Source organism: Alligator sinensis, unplaced genomic scaffold (genome assembly GCF_000455745.1).
Source record: "Alligator sinensis unplaced genomic scaffold, ASM45574v1 scaffold1970_1, whole genome shotgun sequence".
NCBI classification, from domain to species: Eukaryota; Metazoa; Chordata; order Crocodylia; family Alligatoridae; genus Alligator; species Alligator sinensis.
Window position 1 is genome coordinate 124,245 of NW_005843362.1, and position 19,463 is coordinate 143,707.

The 19,463-nt window shown below is 60.6% G+C and overlaps 4 protein-coding genes across 4 annotated transcripts; 2 read left to right on the plus strand and 2 right to left on the minus strand.

Moving 5' to 3' along the window:
* Positions 1-917: 917 nt before the first annotated feature.
* Positions 918-3,835, minus strand: LOC102387745 (avidin-like). The gene is made up of 4 exons (XM_014527208.2): positions 3,707-3,835; positions 2,604-2,811; positions 1,846-1,966; positions 918-1,218 (listed from the first exon to the last, which is right to left on the minus strand). Exons 1-4 carry the CDS (start codon positions 3,782-3,784, stop codon positions 1,188-1,190), a joined length of 438 nt encoding a protein of 145 aa, XP_014382694.1. The 5' UTR covers positions 3,785-3,835; the 3' UTR covers positions 918-1,187.
* A 1,034-nt stretch (positions 3,836-4,869) lies between these two features.
* On the minus strand, positions 4,870-6,911 carry LOC112548643 (avidin-like). Its single transcript, XM_025194974.1, has 4 exons — positions 6,386-6,911; positions 5,684-5,797; positions 5,225-5,427; positions 4,870-4,903 (listed from the first exon to the last, which is right to left on the minus strand). Exons 1-4 carry the CDS (start codon positions 6,386-6,388, stop codon positions 4,870-4,872), a joined length of 354 nt encoding a protein of 117 aa, XP_025050759.1. The 5' UTR covers positions 6,389-6,911.
* Positions 6,912-8,630: 1,719 nt separating this feature from the next.
* LOC102386986 (avidin-like) lies at positions 8,631-11,057 on the plus strand. The gene is made up of 5 exons (XM_006038472.3): positions 8,631-8,991; positions 9,102-9,215; positions 9,339-9,552; positions 10,023-10,143; positions 10,553-11,057. The coding sequence occupies exons 1-5, from the start codon at positions 8,917-8,919 to the stop codon at positions 10,584-10,586; spliced, it is 558 nt and encodes a 185-aa protein (XP_006038534.1). The 5' UTR covers positions 8,631-8,916; the 3' UTR covers positions 10,587-11,057.
* A 2,018-nt stretch (positions 11,058-13,075) lies between these two features.
* LOC106723224 (avidin-like) lies at positions 13,076-14,778 on the plus strand. Its single transcript, XM_025194975.1, has 3 exons — positions 13,076-13,153; positions 14,043-14,250; positions 14,645-14,778. The coding sequence occupies exons 1-3, from the start codon at positions 13,076-13,078 to the stop codon at positions 14,776-14,778; spliced, it is 420 nt and encodes a 139-aa protein (XP_025050760.1).
* The last annotated feature ends 4,685 nt before the right edge of the window (positions 14,779-19,463 follow it).

Genomic DNA, 19,463 nt, shown 5'->3' on the forward strand with positions numbered 1-19,463 from the left:
TCGAGTCCTACAGCTGGTTTCCTAGGGCAGATGAAGCCCACCCCAGTAACCCACCCCTGGGTCCTCACTGCACTGCCCCTTGCTCCCGGGCTTCCTAGCCCGCTGTCTCTCCCCCTCCTTGTGGGAGGCCTCAGTTCCTCCCAGGACTTTGCCCCACCACTGTGCACCCTCGCTGTCCTTTCCCTTTCTCTGCTGCCTCCCCAAGCAAGCCCTTACCTGGCTCTGCCCATTGGCACTCCTGGCCTCCAGCGCTCAGCAGCTCCTTCCTCCCCCTGCCTCCTGCTCTCTGGCTACCATTTCTTACCTCGCCACCTGTCCAGGGCTGCTTCAGTGAGTCTCATCCTGGTTTGTACTGGGAGCCCCCATGTCCCTGTTGCAATCCCACGTGCGGGGCTGGCTGCGCGAGGGAGAATGCACCGACTGCGGCACGTGTACCGCAGCGGGGCCAGGAAAGGGATCGTGCCCACGGGAGGCCAAGAGCCAGGGCCCGGCCCAGGCAGGGGAACAGCCGCGGTGTGACCGGAGCGGCAAGGGAAGGGTGCTGACAACAGGCGGAGCGCGGGGAAGCTCGGGCAGGGAATGAGCTGCGGCTGTGTCCATAGTGTTTTTGGTCCGGAGAGACAGGTTCTCGATCCCGTCCCCCAGGCAGGGCATCAGTTGGACCCGGTTCCCCAGTCCTACCAAGCCCCGGACTTCGTGTCTGTGGGTCCACAGACCTCTTATCGAAAGCAACTGGTTCTTGGATCCTGGGGAGCTTGTTCTGCTAACGCATAGCACTCACTGCTGCAAATGTGTCTGACATCTGGGGTGAATTTACAAGCGACTCCAACCCCGTGTGAAATGGGCACGCCGCCACCTGGAGAGTGAGCAGCGGAGTGTGAGCAGCACGGGGACTCACAGGCACACAAGCAGGCAGGTTTTTCAGTGGAAAAGGTTTATTTGGCCCCCAGGGCCGAGTGGTCACACAGGTGGATGCCCGGCTGGGCTGTGGGCTGAAAGCACCGGAGGTGGGCAGAGCCTGGTGGCACCAATCGCTGTCTCCACGTGGAGTGAGAGTGGGAGCGGGCGGGGCAGGGCAGGGGAGGGGAGGGGAGGGGTGCGTGGAGCCGGGTCCAACTGATGCCCTGCCATAGGCATGAAGTGAGGAGGCACAGTTGGAGCCCGCAAGATGCTCCCACTCCTTACGGCTAAACCCGGGTGAAGAGGTTGGTGCCGACCCTGTGGGGAAGGAAAGGCACAGAGTTGCTGCAATTTCCCGTGGGGGCCACATGCCAGCCCTGCCAGCTCCCAGCATGGCCGCGGGCCAGCTGCCCAGCCCTGCCCCTGCCCGTATCCGACCTGCTGCAGGTGCCCACGTGCCGTGGCTCAGCAGGCCCGGGAGCCTGGGAGCCCAGGTGCCAGCACTAGGCCTGTGCCGTGGGGCAGGCGGGACACCTGCGGCTGCATAGGGAGCAGCTGCTGGTGCCAGGATTGCAGCAGAAGGAAGCTGCACCATGGAGGGGCTGCCCCGGCGAGGGGTAGCTCCCCTGCCTCATGCAGGGCCCGGCGGAGCAGACACGGTGCTGCTGAAGCAATGCCGAGCGCAGCAGCTTGGCCCCGGCAGTGGATCCTGGGCCGTGTGGGGGCTGCTCCTGGCTCTGGCTGCGAGAGTTGTGAGGGGCCACGGCCCAGGGGCTCTGCCAGGCTCCTTCCCCATCCCCTCCTTGTGCTCCTGCCCACACAGCTCAGAGCAGGGGCAGGGGCAGGAGCAGGAGGGGACCACGGCAGCACCACGTTCGTCTGCTCTGACCGGGGGCCCTTCCCAACCCTCCCTTTCCCCCAAGCCATGGTTCCCGGGATGCTCACAGAGTCGCTTTCCAGTTGTCCTGGCTGGAGTCGGCCTTCTTCCGCAGCAGCCACATGGTCTGCAGAGTCTCCTTCCCTTTGTCGTCCACGAAGCACTGGCCCACGAAGACGGTGGTCGAGTCTGTGGGCAGGCAGAGGGGTTGGAACGAGAGCCGATGCTGCCGCAGCCAAGACCGCAGCGTCCCAGGACTCGGAAGGAGACCATCCAGGCAGGGAGGAGGGGGTTCCTGGGGTCCAGCAGGGCATGTGTGGCCGCAGCTGCTCGGGATGCCACGAGCACCACGCACCAGGGTGGGTGCGAGTGGGAGGGCAGGGAAGGGGCTGTGGGGTGGTGGAGCAGTGGGACATGGACCCCTGGAGCTGGGTGAGCTGGCAGCAGGGCTGATCTGCCAAGGTGCCCATGACAGCAGGGACTGGACTGGACTGGACTGGACCAGAGACTGCAGGGTCCTGCCAGCCTGGCCTCCATGGCACAGCACCAAGAGCCGGGCAGCGGCAGGGGCGGGGAGGACAGGGCCCCGGGGACGGTGGGGGGGACTGCTGGGTGCGCCTCTGGGGCTAGTGCCAGGCATGGGGTGGCTACGACAGGCTGTTGGGACGGGGAAGAGGAGCCTAAAGAGGCGACCTGGGGGCAGGGGGAGCGGAGGCAGGAGCTGGGTGCTGCCCAGGGCGAGCGGAAGGACCCCAGCCTTTGCACTGGCACGGGCTGCCCCGGCCTCCCCACCCCACCCCACCGCACCGCACACAGAGCCACGTACCAGAGAACGACCAGGTGACGGTGAACCCGAACGTCGGGTGCTCCTGGTCTCCCATCTGCTGGCTGCCCCTCAGGGGGGACTCACTGATCGGCTTGTCTGAGCTGGTGACTTTGGTGAGGTACGTGCCGAAGATTTTCCCAACGTTGTTTACAGCCGTGATGTTCATTTCCGAGCCCAGGTCGTTCTGCCACCGCCCGATCAGGGAGCACTGCGGAGGAGGGCTGTGGTCAGCAGAGGGTCCGGCCCCTGAGCGAGGGCATCGCCCCAGAGCCCCCAGCCCTGGGGACCAACCCAGAAACCAGGAGACAGAGGACGGGGGTCCTGAGCCATGCAGAGAAGCGCCTTCTGGCTGTACTCTGTTCCCTGGATCTGTCCCATTTCATACAGCCCAAAATCTGTGCAGTTGCCTCCAGGGACATGGAGCTGCTGAGGAGGCCAAAGGCCAGGCGAAGGACTAGGGGCATTGCTCTGATGGAGCCTCTGCCCGGCTGGTGCTGAGCCTGAGGCAGCTCACAATGGGTAGGGAAGGGTGTGGGTGGCTGGAGAACCTCCCAGTGCACTGGTTTGTGCAGCGCATCCATTTGCAGACCCAGGTCTGGCACATCCCACATCCCATTAGGCCTCTTGCATGGTCAGCCCATTGCCAGACTTGTTGCATGGCCCCACACGCTGCTGAAACACTTTAGGCTTGTGCCCAAGATGTCTGTAGTGCCCTGATCTCATCTGTGGTGCCCCAGCCTCACCACGGTCACAGCCATGGGGCATCCTAACCTACCTGTTGGGAGTCCTTCACGCTGAGGTCACACACCCGAGCCATCGCTGCTCCTGCCCATCGGGGAGATGTTGTCCCTGCCTGGGCAGCCAGCAGCTCAGCCCGGGACTCTGGGGCACAGGTCCTGTGGTACCCTAGAGCAGAGCCCCTGCAGGGGGGCAGGTCCCAGCCCCTTCCCCTCCCCAATCACAGCCCTGCCAGGATCCACCACCCCTGCTCTGGGCTCCAACCCCTAGGATCCCCTGATGGTGCATGCTGGAGCAGGCTGAGATGGTGCAGAGGAAGCATGAAACTCCTGCTGCCACCAGCGCTGCACCTGCCTGGTGCGTACCTTGTCATTTAAAGGGATGCTGAGGGTCCCCATGGCCAGGGCCAGGGCCAGGACCAGGATGAAGCCAATGCTCTGCATCACTGCTGGGAGCTGGAGCTGCTTGTGGGTTTGGTGAGTCTGCAGGCAGGGACCTATGCCTGGGCTCCCTGCAAGACACCTTTTATGCCCCTGCCAAGCAGGTGTGGCTGGGATCTGTGACATGGGCAGTTCCCCTTACTGGAAGTCCATGGAGGGGTCACTCACAGTTACTGTCACTTTCTTTATCACTGCCCTTGCTATTATCTTGCTTCTCAGAAACAGCTGCCAGGCGCCAAACAGCAAAAGGGAAAGTAAAAGGGACCTGTGGGCAAGTCCAAGATGTCCACATAGGGAGAGATCCCCAGCCAGGGACAAACTCTGTAACTTGTGCCCCACTTGCAACAGGACCCCTGGGCCCAGCAGAGCATGGCAGGCAGGGCACAGTCACGCTGTGGGTCAGAAAAGAGACATAAGACAGGTTGTCTTTTATTACTCCCCCTGAATGACAACACGTGCACGTATCTCAGCGCCTGCCAGGCCCCCAGCAGCACAGAGCAGCTCCTCCCCGGTGCGGGCTGGGGAGATGCAGGAGAGAGGGGGCAGCGCCTCTCGGCAGCCCGCTCCCAGCGCTGCCCCGGCTTCTCCCCACATGTACACGGGGCTTCCTTTGGTCATCCGGGAACGATCTCTGCCAGGTCTGCACAGGACTCTTTCTTCTCTCCTTCCCTTGCCAGCCTGCGTCTTTCACCTTGATTTATGGTCCTCACAGTCAAGGCTGCTCGTTAACAACTTACATACAAGCCTGTGGGCAGACGTCTCTGTTCCAGCACAACCACAGCCCAGGCACTTAGTGGCACCACTCAGTGCTCCTAGCATCTTCAAGCTAAAGATTGGACAAATGCACTGCCCAAGCCCACAGTGCGAGGTAGCGCTGGTGCTCGCCATGCTGAATGCACACCTGGCAGCCAGGCATGGAGCCAGCACAGAGCCCAGGCTGATGGGATGGCGTGGGAGGGGGTCTGCACCCCTAGGACAAATGCAGGCCGAGTGTGCATGGGAGGAAGAGCCCTGGGGCTGGGTCGCATGCACGTGGAACTGTGGGGACAGGGGGCAGGGGCTGCGGTGCTGGGGTCCTGCTTTTTTGCTCACTTGATGCGGGTGAAAACATTGGAGCCGGTCCTGTGGGGAAGCCCAGTGTCAGTGGGAGTGGATGCAGGCAGCATCAGCCATTGCAGGACCGTAGCCCCCAGGGAGGCCTGGGTTCCCAGCCCCTGCTGCCTGGCACTGAGGACCGCTGCCTGGGGAAGCTCCTCGCCGACGGCCTGCCTCCCAGGGCGCCAGCAGCCCAGCCCAGGGCCATGCACCACGGGGGCAGCGCCCACCACACCACAGCCCCAGACCAGGGCAGAGGGCTGGAGCCCGTGCCCCAGGGGCAGGCGACGGGGAAGGGGAGAGGGTCTCCTGCAAGGGCAGCCAGTGGCTGAGTGCAGGGGAGAGGGCGGGGGGTTGACGGTGAAGCCGAAGGTGGGCTGCTGCCCCTCACCATGCAGCTGCTGGGACCCACACAGCAGCGCGGGCTGGATGGGCGCCTGCGTGGCCGACACGGCCGTCCTGTACTCGCCGGAGAAGCTGCCGTCTGCTTCCACGTCAAAGATGTGCACCTGGGAGCCCAGGTCGTTCTGCCACTGCCCGGACAGGACGCACTGCGCGGGAGCACACGGGTCAGCACGGGCCACAAGCGGTGCCCGCAGGAGAGGCCACGCTGCCCACCGCCCCAGGCCCCGTGCCCAGCAGGACGAGGCAGGGACCCGCGCCCCCTGTGCAGCCGCCTGAAGCAGGGTGCTCCGTGGCACCGGCTGCGGGACGGCTCTGCTGGAAATATCCGGGTGCCTGGCCCAAGGCAGCGCAGGGAGGCCAGACCAGCGAGGCGCTGCACCCAGGAGGGCAGGGACAGCTGACCTTGCAGGGCCTTGCTGGAGGCTTTGGCCCTGAGCTCCCTTCTCTCTTGGCGGTTGCATCCTTGGCCGGCTCCTGCCCCTCACGGGGGTTTCCATCCTCTTGGCAAAGTGACTTCTAGAAGAGCAGAAGAAAACCTGGCTGCTTCCCTGGGTCAGCAGAAGCCATGAAGCGTGACCCACACCTTTTTTTAATTTTTTATTTTTAAAGAAATCTTTCGTGTTCCCAGCCAAATCAAGTCCAAATCCGTGAGTCAGTCCAGAACCATAAGTGACCCTACAACTGGCAAAAATCCTCCACCCCCCTAGGGCCTTCAGATACTTCCAAAGTCTTTTGGCGGGCATCCTATGCTCAGGCCCAAGGCTGAAGGCTTGGGGTTCAGATGCCCCCAAGTTTTGCCTGCCCTCAGCCATATGGCCATAGGAGCAAGCTAGGGGGGAGCCTCCTATTTCCATAAAGTGGGCTTCAAGCCCTAACCCCTCAGTGGGTACTAAACCACGCCAGAAGAACAGTTATCCCCGGGAATGCTTAAGGAAAACTGCCTTCATGAACCCAGATACATGGTGTTTCCCGACGACCCAGAACCGCCAGGGCAAGCGCCTGGCCCCCGGCCCTGGGTACCACCACCCGCACCTTGCTCCACGATGCCACCCCCAGCGATGCCGGGCTCAGGGCCAGGGCCAGCGGGAGGCGGATTTCCCTCACCATTTCTCCAGCATCTGCAGGTGTCGGACGTGCCAGCTGGTCCTGCTGCAGCAGAGGGGCGGCTCCGTGCTTCCTGCTCGCTCGGGACAGCCGGGCTGCAGGGGAAGGAGCAGTTCCCGCAAGTGAAGTGTCCGATGCGTTGCCCAGCTGCTGCCCACATCCTGGATACCGAGTGCCTGGTGTCAACAGTGACCGTGATAGGGAGAAGGGCAGGGCAGGGCAGGGCCGAGCCAGGGCCAGGGCAACTGTCTGGAGACAGGAGCAGGGTGGTGCCGTCAGCTGGGACAGGCCTGCGTCTGCGTCTGCATCTGGCGGCTCTGTTCACCTGCTGCCCTTCGCCCGCAGGCAGAGGAGGACCCGGCGTGGGGGCATCACCCCCTTTGCTCCCTGCTCCATCCAAACTTAAACACAACTGCCGGGGGCAGCGGCTGAGGAGGTGATGGCGTTCACAGTCCCTGGCCATGGCTCTGCACCCAGCAGGCACTAACGACTCTCCCTCCTTTTCAAAGGGCTTTGTGGTCCATTCATGCAGTTCTTCTCCTTTCTGGGCATGTAGCAGGTGTCGCCGTGTATTTCCTAGCCCTGCCAGCTGCTTCCAGTTCTAGTTGAAAGCCCTGACCCAGGTGTGGTCGTTTTAACTCAGGTGAAGGTGAACTCTGGTGCAGAGATGTATAAGGGTGCTGGGCTGGATGCTCACGAAGGCGAGATTTCGTATGAGAAATCGGAGTAAGAGGAGTGCACTAAATTGGTCTGACGGCAGCAGTCATGACACAACATCCTCTGACTATCTGTCCAGCTGGTTGCGGTTTCTAAACTTAACATATAATCCAGCCCATTTGTTCACATGCCACTAATACTGCATTTCGCTTTGCTTTGATCTTAAACTGGGTAACCTAGTGCTGCAACCCCCCCAAATTGTGTCATGTTGCTGCAGCACATCAGCTAAGAACAAATGGTGTCCAAGAAACTTGATCTCCCGGGACACAGTAGCTACTGTGTCCAAGAAGGCATGCTGTGGATCAAGGGCCTGATGTGGGCATCGTGTACCTGGACTTCAGAAAGGCTTTGGACAGAGTCCCACATGACCTCCTCGTACGTGAACTGGAGAAGTGTAGGTGGGACGCAGGTCCTGTAAGGGGGAGAGACGGCTGGCTCAGTGGCTGCCAGCAAAGGGTAATTCTGACTGGGTCCATGTCAGGATGGTGGGAGGCTTCGAGTGGAGCCCCACAGGGGCTGTCTTGGGCCTGGGGCTGCTCATCCTGTGTATTGATGGTGTGGACGCTGGCACAGAAAGCTTCTGGAGCAAGTTTGTGTAGGGCACAGCACGGCGCGGCACGGGGAAGGGCTGTGAACACGGTGGAGGACAGAAAGCAATGTAGACAGATCTCGACAGATGGGAAACCTGGTCTGGAGCTGACAGGATGGGGTTCAGTGCCCCTGGCGGTGCTTGGAGGCAGAGGCAGAGGCAGGGCCAGGCGGAGCTGCTCAGCACCAAGCAGGTGCGGAGTGGGGCCAGGCAAGAGCAGGGTGCCAGGGGCAGGGCTCAGCACTCCCCAGAGGACAGGATCCAGGACCTGTCTCTCTGGGCTGTAAACACGATGGACGCGGCTGCAGCTGGTTCCCAGCCAGAGCTTCCCCGCACTCTGCCTGCTGCCGGCATCCCGCTGCTAACACCCCGCCCAGACTTGGCTGTTCCCCTGCCTGGGCCGGACCCTGACTCTTGACCTTCCGTGGGTGCGACCCTCACCCTGGCCCCGCTGCAGTACACGTGCCGACGCCAGTGCATTGTCCCCCACGCTGGCAGCCCCACATGTGCCCCCTGCTCCCTGGGCCCCATGCCACCCTTCTGCCTCCCCTCAACTGCTCCTCGCTCACTACGCTGCAGGCACCTGCTGCCTCTGCACCAAGGCCAAGACCAGCGCTGGTCCTGCCCCTTCCCGGCATGGGTCCTCCCGGAGAGCACCCAGGGAGACGCTGACCCGGGGAAAGGGGGCCGGTACAGGGACAGTCACAGGCTGGGGCAGCGTGGCCGCAGCCTGGCCCCTCGCGCACGAGGGAGGAGTGATGAGGCTCCCCCTCCGCGCTGCCAGTGTTGTGGTCCTCGCAGAAGGTGCCCAAGGAGAGACTGGCAGCCGGCCGTAGTTCGAACAAAATCTTGCCTTCCTGAGCATCCAGCCTGGCACCATTATGCATCTCCACACCAGAGTTCACTTTTGCCTGAGTTAAGACAACATTCCTGTGTCAGGGCTTTCAGCTAGGACTGGAAGCAGTCGGCAGTGCTGGGAAACAAGAGGAATTCCAAGAAATGACTAATAAACAACTTCAGAAACAACTTTGTTTCCCTTTCACTTTCACTGTGACACCGGGCACACCATTTTTATCATCACCGCAGCATCTGTGAGAGGCTGCTCATTCCCCCACAACCCAGCTATCCCGAGCGAGTGAGCGAGCGAGCGAACACGAAGGAAGGAGCCACAACTCTGCTGCAGCAGGACCGGCCAGCACATCTAGCACCTGCAGACACTGGAGAAATGATGAGGGAAATTCGCCTCCCGCTGGCCCTGTCCCTGGGCCTGGCATCGCTGGGAGTGGCATCATGGAAGAAGGTGCGGGGTAGTGGTGCCTGGGGCCGGGTGTTTGCTCTGGGGGGTCCAGGTTGCACTTTGCAGCTTCTGCTGACCCAAGGAAACAGCTGGGTTTTCTTTTGCTCTTTTAGAAGTCACTTTGCCAAGAGGGTGAAAAACTCTGTGAGGGGCAGGAGCCGGCCACGGATGCGCCCGCCAGGCGAGAAGGAAGCCCGGTGCCAAAGCTGCTCGCAAGGCCCTGCAAGGTCAGCTGTGCCAGCCTTCTCGCTGCCCCATTGTGCTGGGCACAAACCCTGGGGAGTTGGGCAGGGGGTCCGCTTCTGTGAGTGCTGTGTGCAGCCCGTGCTGACCCGTGTGCTCCCGCGCAGTGCATCCTGTCCGGGCAGTGGCAGAACGACCTGGGCTCCCAGGTGCACATCTTTGACGTGGAAGCAGACGGCAGCTTCTCCGGCGAGTACAGGACGGCCGTGTCGGCCACGCAGGCGCCCATCCAGCCCGCGCTGCTGTGTGGGTCCCAGCAGCTGCATGGTGAGGGGCAGCAGCCCACCTTCGGCTTCACCGTCAACTGGAAGAGCTTCTCAGGTGCGTGCCTGGCAGCCGCGGTGGGCAGCCTCCAGCCCCAGCCCTCCGGCCCCGCCCCTGCCCCTCGTCTGCTCTCTCCTCCCCCTGCCCTCTCCCCTGCACTCAGCCACTGGCTGCCCTTGCAGGAGACCCTCTCCCCTTCCCCGTCGCCTGCCCCTGGGGCACGGGCTCCAGCCCTCTGCCCTGGCCTGGAACAGCAGGAAAGGCCTGGGAACAGCCAGGATGCACCGGGATGGCCCCGCATCACCTGCCCGTCTCCCACCCTCCCCACGATCCGTCCCCATCGCTAGGGCCGGCCGCAGCCCGACCCTTGTCCCGGGCGCACCTGGGGTGACAACAGCGGCCCCTGCGGACGTGCCCGCCAGACAGACGCTAGCTGGCAGCCACGTGCCCGGCCAGCACGGATAGCGTGGATGGGGAGCCAGAGCCCACGGCAGGGCCCACAGCGCTCACCCGCCCACTGCCCACAGACTCGACCACCGTCTTCGTGGGCCAGTGCTTCGTGGACAAGAGCGGGGAGGAATCGCTGCACACCATGTGGCTGCTGAGGGAGGAGGTCAACTCCGGGAAGGACGACTGGAAAGCGACCAGGTGAGCGGGGCAGGCACGGCTCTGGGTCTCTGTGGGGCGTGAAGGGCCGTCCCGGGCATCCCCGTGCCCTGTCCTGCAGGCCGGAGCTGTGTGGGGAGGCGTCAGGTCCTGCTGCTCTCCGGTGCCTTTGCCCGGCCCCCCTTGGGGAGCGCCTGGCCGAGGGCCCCGTGGGTCTGGGGCTGTGGTGTGGTGGGCGCTGCCCCCGTGGTGCATGGCCCTGGGCTGGGCTGCTGGCGCCCTGGGAGGCAGGCCGTCGGCGAGGAGCTTCCCCAGGCAGCGGTCCTCAGTGCCAGGCAGCAGGGGCTGGGGACCCAGGCCTCCCTGGGGGCTACGGTCCTGCGTGTGCCATGCAGCACTGAGCGCATGGCCCCTGCCGGCTCCGTCCTCCTGATGCTGGGGTTCCTCGCAGGACCGGCTGCAACGTCTTCACCCGCATTGCATAAGGAAAGCAGCAGACCCCGGCACTGCACCTTCTGCCCCCACGTGCACGTATCCCAGCCCCCTCCATCCTTGCTTGTACTGGGGGTGCAGACCCACCCCACATGCCGTCCCATCAGCCTGGGCTCTGCACTAGCTCCGTTGCCTGGCTGCCAGCTGTGCTCCAGCCTTGACCATGAGGACCATAAACCAAAGTGAAAGATGCAGCCTGGAGAGGAAGGAGACAAGAAACCATCCTGTGCACACCTGACAGAGACCTTTCCCACATGACTACAAGGAGCAACCTGTGCATGTGGGGAGAAGCCCGGGGCAGCGCTGGGAGCTGGTCCGGCACACGCAGAGCTGCTGCCCCCGCTCCTGCGTCTCTGCAGCTGGCACCGGGGAGCAGCTGCTCTGTGCTGCTGGGGGCCCGGTGGGTGCTGAGATACATGCACGTGTTGTTGTTCAGGGGGAGTAATAAAAGACAAGCCTGCCAACCTGTCTCATGTCTCTTTTCTGACCCACCATGCATCTGTGCCCTGCCTGCCATGCTCTGCTGGACCCAGGGGTCCTGCTGCTGTGGCCGCATCTCCTGCCCCCTTTATGGCCTGGGCCCCATTTGCCTGGCTGCCCGTTCCCGAGGGTGCAGGGATGCAGGACGGGACTGCGTGGCTGGCAATGTAATTGTATGTGGGTCTTTGTAATGCTATCAATGTGCTGCTTGTGTTACTTGTGTTTCTATACGGAGCTGTATCTCTCCCTTCTGCAAGTCCTCACCCAAAATGGAGCTATCTTTCAGGACTCAGTTTCAATGGGGCTGGGTTCCTCCTGGCATGAAATCAGTCAAATACACACACATACATTAATGTGACATGCCTGACCCGGCCGGGTTGATTAGCATGGACAGGCTGAAACCCTCATGTGCCAGGAATCAGTTAATTAAGGTAACAATAAAATGCAGTCGGACACACACTCACAGGTGAACAGAAGACCTCTGAATCCAGCTGGGTGTCCAGCTGACACCCTCATGGGCCAGCATTCAGGTCATTAGGGCACATCTGAGCCAAACGGGGTCAATCAGCCTGTACAAGCTGATCCCCTTATGTCTCAAACTCAGCATGTCCCAATGTTTTGCCCTAACTGTCCTAGTAGTGGTAGCCTCTTGATGAGTGGATCCCACAGTACTTTTGCGATTCTCAGGGATCTTTGGCTTAGGTAAAAGAAGCGTTGCTGCAGAGCAAGTGGGGAAGGGGAAGTAGAGAAGGAAAAATTCACCTGGTTACCACCAGTTTGAGTATAAAAATTATTTATTGCTAAGTCTATGGAATTTATGATGGTACTAGTAGTAATAACCATGCAAGGGAAAGCAAACAAAAACAATTACAATATTACCCTGATTTAATTGAGTATTTGGGGAAACCTAGCTCAAGCTTAACTAATAAAATTCAGGTTCAGCAAGCTGTGCCTAGAGAGAAAAAGAAAAAGAGAGCGCAAGAGCTGGGATCTCCCCGTTCCAAGGTACGTGGGTGTTTTGTTGACAGGCAAAGCTCCCAGCACAATCGTTGAAGGTTTAGCAGGCGATGGGAAGATATGATCTGTTTCTCCCAGATTCTCGAGAACAACAGCGGTGGTGTCAGAGAGATTTCTCTCTTGAAGCACACTGTGTGCTGCTTTACAGCTTTCTTATACTCTTAGCCCAGCCTCTTCAAAGCATTCTTTTAATTGTGTAAATCAAGGGGGTCTCAAGCCATAATTGACAGGGAAAATCCTGTTATATAAACAGTTTCAATTTAAATGAATTATCTTTTTCAGTGACAAGGGGTTATCTGGTTTGGAACATCTTAAGAAGCTGATTAACAACCAGGAAAAACATCAAGACACCTAGGAGCCAGCTTGAAATTATTATGAATATAGAAGATATATTGGAAGGGATACCACATTGTTTCTTCTCAGATGGCCTAGCTATGCTTGCACTGTGAAGTCAGCATCAGTGTTTTGTATTTTACCTGTCAGCTCAGCGTGACTTTCAGATCTTACTGTAGTCTTTTAACAGACTTAAGGGGATTGATTACTCGGAGTGTCCATAAACGTTGTGGGGAGGACTTCCACCAGTCATCCCGGGAAAAGTATGACAGCATTTGTGGTCAGGCCTCCCACGGGCTGGATGTTGTGATGAGCCCCTAACCATTGTTCAAATGTCGGCCATACCCCCTCTGACTCGATCTCTTGCCTCAGCATTCCCTAACCCGGCAACCGAGTTTTAGTCAATCAAGTTTAAATAGGCCTCCCATAGTGGGGCCGGGGAATGTACGGCCTGAGATACCTATTCAACTTTTCTTGTGCTTAGTTCTGGGTAGATCAGGTGTGTGTGTGCATGGGGGCGGGGAGGAGAATAGAAAAAGTCCTTTGTAAGTCCAGCAAGCTGGGTGCCAGGGCTCCCTCAGGAGCACAGAGCTGACTGGTAACAGCCTGCAGAGACTCACCATCCCTCAAGCAGCTCCAGCTCCCAGCAATGATGCAGAGCATTGGCTTCATCCTGGTCCTGGCCCTGGCCCTGGCCATGGGGACCCTCAGCATCCCTTTAAATGACAAGGTACTCAGCAGGCAGGTGCAGTGCTGGTGGAAGCAGGGGTTTCATGCTTCCTCTGCACTGTCTTGAGATGCTGCGGCATGCACTGTTGGGAGATCCTAGAGGTTGGAGCCCACAGCAGAGGGTGGCGGGGCTCGGCAGGGCTGTGAGTGGGGAGGGGAGGGGGCTGGGACCTGCCCCTCTGCAGGGTCTCTGCTCTAGCACATGTCAGGATCTGTGCCCCGGAGACCTGGGCTGAGCTGCTGACTGCCCGGGCAGGGACACTGTCACCCCGACGGGCAGGAGCAGCGATGGCTCTAGGGTGTGTGAACTCAGCATGAAGGACTCCCAACAGGTAGGCTAGGATGCTCCGTGGCTGTGACTGTGGCAAGGTCTGGGCACCACAAGCGAGGTCAGGGCACCACAGACAGCTCGGGCACAAGCCTAGAGTGTTTCAGCAGCGTGTGGGGCCATGCGATGGGCCTGGCAATGAACTGACCATCTAGGAGGTCTGGTGGGATGTGCTGGACCCAGGTTTGCAAAGGGGTACGCTGCCCAAACCAGTGCACTGGCAGATTCTTCAGCCCCCCAGCCCTTCCCTACCCATTGAGAGCTCCCCAGATCTCAGGACCAGCCGGGCAGAGGCTCCATCAGAGCAATGTCCCTAGCACAACACCTGGGTATTGACCGCCTCAGCAGCTCCATGGTTGTGGAGGCGACTGCACAGATTTGGGGCTGTCTGAAACGGGACAGACCCAGGGAATGGGTCATGCCAGAAGGCACTTCCCTGCACAGCTCAGGACCCCCGTCCTCTGTCTCCTGGTTTCTGGGTTGGTCCCCAGGGCTGGGGGCTCTGGGGCGATGCCCTCGCTCAGGAGTTGGACCCTCTGCTGACCGCAGCCCTCCTCCGCAGTGCTCCCTGCTCGGGCGGTGGCAGAACGACCTGGACTCTGAAATGAACGTCTTAGCTGTAAACAACGTTGGGAAAATCTTCGGCACGTACCTCACCCAAGTCTCCAGCGCAGACAAGCTGATCAGTGTGTCCCCCCTGAGGGGCAGCCAGCAGATAGGAAACTTGGAGCAGCCAACGTTCGGGCTCACCGTCACCTGGTCGTTCACCAGTACATGGCCCGATGTGCAGTGGGGTGGGAAGGCCGGGGCAGCCCCATGCCAGTGCAAAGGTTTCTATCCATCCACCTGCCCTGGGCAGTACCCAGCTCCTGCCTCCACTTCCCCTCTGCCTGGGCCACCCCTTTTGGCTCCTCTTCCTCATCCTGGAGGGCTCTCTCAGCCACCCCATACCTGGCACCAGCTCCAGGCCCAGCGGTGCATCCAGCAGTCCCCTCCCTGCCCAGGGCCCTTGCCTGCCCCTCCGCAGCCTGGCTCTTTGTGCTGTGCCACAGATGCTGGCCTGGCAAGACCCCTGGGCAGATATTAGCCAGCAGCCACATACCCAGCTGGCACGGCCAGCATGGAGGGGGAGCTAGAGCCTACACAGAGCACTCACTTGACCAGCACCCACAATCTTGACCACCGTCTTCGTGGGCCAGTGCTTTGTGGACGAGAACGGGAAGGAGGTGCTGCAGACCATGCGGCTGCTGCGGAAGAAGGTTGGCTCCAGCCAGGACAACTGGAACGCGACCCTGTGAGCAGCAGGGCCCTCCCCTGGCAGGGATCCCGGGGGCCACGGCTTGCGGGCAGGGGCAGTGGGGGCTGGGAAGGGCCCTCGGCCAGAGTAGATGGATGTGGTGCTGCCGTGGTCCCCTCCTGACCCTACCCTGAGCTGCGTGGGCAGGAGCACAAGCAGGAGATGGGGAAGGAGCCTGGCAGAGCCCCTGGGCTCACAGTCCCTGACAGCACTCGCAGCCAGAACCAGGAGCAACTCCCGCACGGCCTGGGCTGCACTGCCGGAGCCAGGCTGCTGTGCTCGGTGCTGCTTCAGCAGCTCCATGTCTGCTCCGCTGGGCCCTGGGGGCGGGGGGCACAGGGCAGGGGAGCCACCCCTCACCAGGGCAGCCCCTCCACACTACAGCTTCTCCCCACTGCACTCCTGGCACCAGCAGCTGCTCCCTGTGCAACCGCAGGTGTCCCGCCTGCCCCACGGCAGCTGCCTGGTGCTTCTGTGTGGAGGGGCCTGCTGAGCCACGGCACACGGGCACCTGCAGCAGATTGGATGTGGGCAGGGGCAGGGCGGGGTGGCTACCCCATAGCCCTGGCTGCCTGCCCGAGTTTATGCCCCCGCCCAGGAAATTGCAGCAACTCTGTGACTTTGCTTCCCCGCAGGATCGGCACCAACCTCTTCACCTAGGTCTGGCCATAGGGAGTGGGAGCGTCCCATGGACCCTGGCTGCGCCACCTCACTTCATGCACGTGGCAGCTCCAGGGCTCCAGTGCCCCCTGCGGCGCTGCTCCAGGCCTCTCTCAGCAGCATCTCTCTTTGCCAGGGCTGTCATCCTTCTCCCTTTCCCCCTCGTGGGCTCATCTCTGCAGCCCAGCTCCACATGCCCCTGCCCCTGCCCCACCCGCTCCCACTCTCAATCCATGTGGAGATGGCACTTGGTGCCAGCCATCTCTGCCCACCTGTCGTGGAAACACACGCAGCATACTTTTGGGTCAGGTCAGCAGAAGCTTTTATTCAAAAGAAACTACAGCTGTAGGGGGGATTCCAAAGTGACATGGATTTCCCAAGCACTTGGAAGGGGTCCCCCCCACAAGAGCAAAATCAGGAGGCTTATATACTTTTTAACAGTTGCTTACAACTCACGTGATCATATAGTGAAATTAGCATGAAAAGCGGCTGTAATATTACTTCACTACTACTTTGCTGTAATCAGGATGGGAACTAATGGGGGAGGCGAGGTTAGTTCACAAACCTCCTTCTTGCACCTGCAAATCAGAGTTGTACATACTTTTTTGCTATCTTCAAGGCCGCGGTGAGCGAAGCAGTTGCAGAGGAGTTACAAAGAACAAACACTTTCTCTTATCTGTTCTACTATACAGAGCCAGCAATTCTCCACAAAGCGGTTATGTCATCTTATAACTAAAATAATCAAAGTTTAAGGCATATATATTTTCTGATTCCACACACCTCCAGCACTCTCAACTCAGAGCCCAGGCAGGCATTGACCTGTGTGACCACTTGGGCCTGGATGCCAAATAAACCTTTTCTACTAAAAAACTCCCCTGGTTATGTGCCTGTTAGTCCCCCCTGCTGCCCACCCTCCACTGCTCGCTCTCCAGGGTGGCGGCGTGCCCATTTCACACGGGGTTGGAGTCATTTGTAAATTCACCCCAGATGTCAGACACATTTGCAGCAGAGTGCTATTCATTAGCAGAACAACCTCCCTAGGAACCAGGAACGAGTTGTTTTCGGTAAGAGGCTTGGTGGACCTGCAGGTTGTGCTTTAGGGAGACATGAAGTCCGGGGCTCGGTAGGACCGGAGAACCAACTCCAAGTGATGTCCTTCCTGGGGGATGGGATCAAGGACCTGTCTCTCTGGACTGTAAACACTGTGGACGCGGCCGCAGCTGGTTTCCACCCAAAGCTTTCCCGCACTCCACCTGCTGCCAGCATCCCACTTTCACCACCCCGTCCAGAGCTGGCTGTTCCCCTGCCTGGGCCAGGCCCTGACCCTTGACCTCCAGTGGGTGCAATCCCCTTCCCGGGCCCGCTGCGGTATCCGTGCTGCAGTCAGGTCATTGTCCCCCGTGCTGGCAGCCCCACGTGTGCCCCCTGCTCCCTGGGCCCCACGCCGCCTTTCTGTCTCCCTTCAGTTGCCCCTGGGGCAGTCCCCTAATCAGGGCCCATCTCAGCCACCTGAACCCACCTCTCACACCTGCCAGCCAGCCCAGGGCTGACCCTGCCCTCAGATGCCCCAGCAGTGGCTTCCAGCCGCCCCACACTCCCATGCCACCGTGGGCCTTTGCCACCTGACTCCAGCCTTCAGTGCTGGCAGGAAGAGCCTGTCCTGCCCCACACTGGTTGCAGCAGCCTGCCACAGACGGCCCCTCTGCCCAGCAGCTCTGCCAGCCCCTCTCTCACAAGCAGGTCCTAGGACCAGAACTGCTCCTGCCTGTCGCTCATTGGCTGGATGAGGGGCCATATGGAGAGGAGGAGCCACCTTTGTTCCCGCTGTCACCACAAGGCCTCTGCGGGAAGCCCTTCGGGGACAGACTGGGACTGCTCCGATGCCTGCGGAAAATGCTTGTGAGGAAATGATGAGGATTGCCTCTATGAGCCCCACATGGGAGAGGCTGTGTCATGGGAAGCGGGTCTCAGAAGGCGGTGCAAGGCTCCACCATGTCCGGGCCGTGGCAGAGGCCGCCCAGCAGTGCACTGCCTGGCCTGGTGTGTAAGGAAAGGGACATGTCACTGAGCACTGTGGGAGAAGCCCTCGGGGCTGTTGCTCTCTGGGCTCTCGGTCAATGCCCCAGAAGGGGGTTAAGTGAAAGAGAACAGCCATGAGGATGCCCCTGGCGAGGCACGGGGCATGGTGCAGTGGATGAATGTAGCCATGCAATTAGCCCATAAGGCAAAGACCACGTGCATCTGGTGGTCACTTAGGAAGAACAATTCAGGAAGCCCTGGGGCAGAACCTGCTGCCCCCACAGCAAGGCCAGGGACAGGGACAGGAGCGCCTTGGAACAGCAGAGTGGGCAGGTGAGCACGGAGCTGGGGGCAGAGGCCCTATGGGCACTGTCGGCCTGGGGAGGGTCCTTTCCCTGGGGGGCTTGGGCTGAAGCAGCTTTCAGCTGTGCTGCTGGCCCACCCGTGCTGTGAGGCTTGGAGGCCCGTGCATGGGGGTCTGGGGGCAGGGTCTTCTCTGGGTGGGGTGGGCTGGGCGCAGTCTGAGGGTGGCATCTGTGAGTAGGGATGGGCCCTGGGCAAAGGTGTCTGTGGTGGGGCAGCTGAGGGAGAGCAAGGTGGGAGTGGGGGCAGGCTCACGGGTGTGGAGGCTGCTCTGGGAGAGGGTGCGCGAGGGGCAGAGCTAAGTGTGGGCGGGGCCTGGGCCGGGCTTTGGGCTGCTCTGTGTTGGCCCAGCCAGGGAGGCGAGGGCCGAGCCTGCCCTGGTTTGTTTGATGCCTCTTAGCTGGGCTGCAGCTGGGAGAGATGCTGGATGCTCCCTGGCGCTGAGCGCCCTGCTGCAGGGAGCGCTGGCACGTGTGCAGATGTGGATGCAGCCCCCAGGCTGTGTGCCAGGAGGCCTCCAGGAAGGGGACTGAGAATGAGCTGGGGCCATGCCCCTTGTGTCTATGGCTACAGACACGAGACCCCATCAGTCCTGCTCCACCAGGTGCTGCAGGCCTCACTCCCACCGGCTCCCCTGCACCCAGCCCAGCACCATGTGCCTGCCTGCGCCACAGCCAGCGACACCCCACGGCATCATCCAGAAGTGACCCATGTGCCTGGGACACTTCACATTCAACAAGGTTTATTTGGTGCCTGGGTGACTCCTGCCTGAGAGGAGCCTCCAGGCGAGAGTGCTGGAGGCAGGGAACTCCTGGGCCCACAGGGGCTGGGCGGGGAGCCGTGTCCCTGTATTCGTAGCTTGGACTGGGGCAGTCTCTGCTGCTGAGAGTTGGAGAAGGAGCGTGGCCCCAGGGAGGGTGCCCTGAGGATTTGAGGGAGTGACAGAGAAGGATGATGCTAAGCGCTGCTGAGCACTGGGGAAGGAGTGCTGCCCTGGGGAGGGTCCCCGGAGGAGGATCTGGGGGAGCAACAGAGAAGGACAATGCTGCCAGCTGCAGCACAGCACCCAGGTCTGACTGGCCTACAACCGTTGCATGCAGGGACTGGAGCCCTGCAGCTGGCACAGCTCCTGGCACAACTGGGGGGACTGGGAAGGGGGGTTACAGGACCCTGCTGGCCCTTCCAGGCCTCTGGATCTGACGTAGGCTGTTCCTCTTACTGGAAGTCCACGGAGGGGTCACTCACGGTTGCTGTCACTTTGTGTATGACTATGCTTGGCCGGTAACTTGTTTGTCAGAAACAGTTGCCAGGATGGAGAGGGAAAGGAAAAAGGGCCTGTTGCCAGGTGTGAGATATCCCTGGCCAGGGTCAAGCTCAGTAACACATGCCTGGGGCTTTTGTATTAAGGATCAGGAAGGGGAGTGCATTTCGCTGCTCTGACTGGAACAATCATGACACAATGTTATCTTTGCCCAGCTGGCCGCACTTCCTAAATGTAACATACAATCCAGCCCGCTCCCGCATGTGCCACTAACGCTGCATTTTGTTTTGCTTTGATCTTAAGCTTGGTAATGTAGCCCTGGGCCCCAGCATGTCAGCGCCCATTGCTTCTCTTTACCGGGAGAAAACGGTGTGCTGCGTTGC

What these genes read in the sequence shown, in the direction of transcription:
- LOC102387745 (XM_014527208.2), bottom strand. Translation starts at nt 3,784, where the DNA reads ATGCAGAGCATTGGCTTCATCCTGGTCCTGGCCCTGGCCCTGGCCATG. An exon ending in GCATCCCTTTAAATGACAAG is followed by an intron (nt 2,812 to 3,706) that starts GTACGCACCAGG and finishes CCTCCTCCGCAG; the next exon opens with TGCTCCCTGATCGGGCGGTG. An exon ending in GACAACTGGAAAGCGACTCT is followed by an intron (nt 1,219 to 1,845) that starts GTGAGCATCCCG and finishes CCTTCCCCACAG; the next exon opens with GGTCGGCACCAACCTCTTCA.
- LOC112548643 (XM_025194974.1), bottom strand. An exon ending in CTCCAGCAAGGCCCTGCAAG is followed by an intron (nt 5,428 to 5,683) that starts GTCAGCTGTCCC and finishes GCTCCCGCGCAG; the next exon opens with TGCGTCCTGTCCGGGCAGTG. An exon ending in GGCTTCACCGTCAACCCCCC is followed by an intron (nt 4,904 to 5,224) that starts GCCCTCTCCCCT and finishes GCTTCCCCACAG; the next exon opens with GACCGGCTCCAATGTTTTCA.
- LOC102386986 (XM_006038472.3), top strand. Translation starts at nt 8,917, where the DNA reads ATGATGAGGGAAATTCGCCTCCCGCTGGCCCTGTCCCTGGGCCTGGCA. An exon ending in GAGTGGCATCATGGAAGAAG is followed by an intron (nt 8,992 to 9,101) that starts GTGCGGGGTAGT and finishes TTGCTCTTTTAG; the next exon opens with AAGTCACTTTGCCAAGAGGG. An exon ending in CAACTGGAAGAGCTTCTCAG is followed by an intron (nt 9,553 to 10,022) that starts GTGCGTGCCTGG and finishes CACTGCCCACAG; the next exon opens with ACTCGACCACCGTCTTCGTG.
- LOC106723224 (XM_025194975.1), top strand. Translation starts at nt 13,076, where the DNA reads ATGCAGAGCATTGGCTTCATCCTGGTCCTGGCCCTGGCCCTGGCCATG. An exon ending in GCATCCCTTTAAATGACAAG is followed by an intron (nt 13,154 to 14,042) that starts GTACTCAGCAGG and finishes CCTCCTCCGCAG; the next exon opens with TGCTCCCTGCTCGGGCGGTG. An exon ending in CGTCACCTGGTCGTTCACCA is followed by an intron (nt 14,251 to 14,644) that starts GTACATGGCCCG and finishes TCACTTGACCAG; the next exon opens with CACCCACAATCTTGACCACC.